General features: G+C 56.4%; 1 protein-coding gene across 1 annotated transcript in view; it reads right to left on the bottom strand.

Annotated features, from left to right (window-relative positions):
- Window positions 1-801: 801 nt before the first annotated feature.
- The window catches only part of COMMD10 (COMM domain containing 10), a gene marked incomplete at both ends in the record, with an annotated part of 5,765 nt that continues 5,567 nt past the window's right edge, over window positions 802-999 (bottom strand). Inside the window, one exon of the mRNA XM_010155437.1 lies at window positions 802-937. Within this exon, the coding sequence (XP_010153739.1) occupies window positions 802-937 (136 nt within the window). The remainder of the gene's footprint in view (window positions 938-999) is intronic.

A 999-nucleotide genomic window follows, 5' to 3' on the forward strand; every position in this document is an offset into this window, starting at 1 on the left:
TTCTAAATTAATATGTAGCCCTGCACACCACCTGAACAGGTCAGTAAAAGCCCCTACCAAATACACATCAACAACCAAGAAGTCCATATATCTTTTTAAGAGTATGAAAGAAAAAAATCCATATTCATAGGATGGCGTAATGGTTTGGGTTGGAGGAGACCTTGGAAGATCACCTAGGCCAACCCTCCTGACATGGGCAGGGACAACAGGGTGGGAAAACAGGGCATGGCACACCAGAAAGGGTGCAGTACTCCATGTGGGATGGGCCTCCCGTAAAGGAGGGGCATTCCATGGGCCTGGTGGGGGACTTGCAGCGCACATCACCCAGCAACCAGGCACTGTTCTGTAACCATCAGCACAGGCCGCAGGGCTCTCATCCCACCAGACCCTCAGGGCAGAGTGCCGGGCACTCGTCTGAGAGCAAAGGCTGCAGCTGCGGCAGAGGGTTCTGCACCACCTGCCCAAGGGTGGTCTGTGCCTCTGCCCAGATGGAGCTGCTGGAGAGAGGCTGCAGTGCAGGCCTCAGGCTGGGGGCTGGAGCAGGGGCTGAGCTGCTGGAGGCACTGAGAAGGCTGTGTAACACGGAGGAGGCTGAGAGGGAGTTAGGTAGCTGGTTCCAAGAACAGTCTGCAGTGCACCCAGTGAGAGCAGCCCTGAAGGACTTGGGAGTGTTGGTTGAAGAGAAGCTTGATAGCAGCTGACAATGCGTCCACTGGCAGCCCAGAAAGCCAACCGTACCCTGGGCTGCAGGTTAAGGGAGGTGATTCTCCTCCTCCACTCTGCTCTTGGTGAGACCCCCACCTGCAGGTCTGCGTCCGCCTCTGGGGCCCCCAACACCAGGAGGATATCGACTGCTTGGATCGAATCTGGAGGAGGCCACGAAGATGCTCTTTGAGTTGGGCTTGTTCAGCCTGGAGAAGAGAAGGCTCCGGGGCGACCTTATTGCAGCCTTCCAATACCTGAAGGGGCTACAAGGAAGCTGGGGGGGGCTTTTTTCAA

Source organism: Eurypyga helias, unplaced genomic scaffold, assembly GCF_000690775.1.
Source record: "Eurypyga helias isolate BGI_N326 unplaced genomic scaffold, ASM69077v1 scaffold27137, whole genome shotgun sequence".
In the NCBI taxonomy this organism is placed as follows: domain Eukaryota; kingdom Metazoa; phylum Chordata; class Aves; order Eurypygiformes; family Eurypygidae; genus Eurypyga; species Eurypyga helias.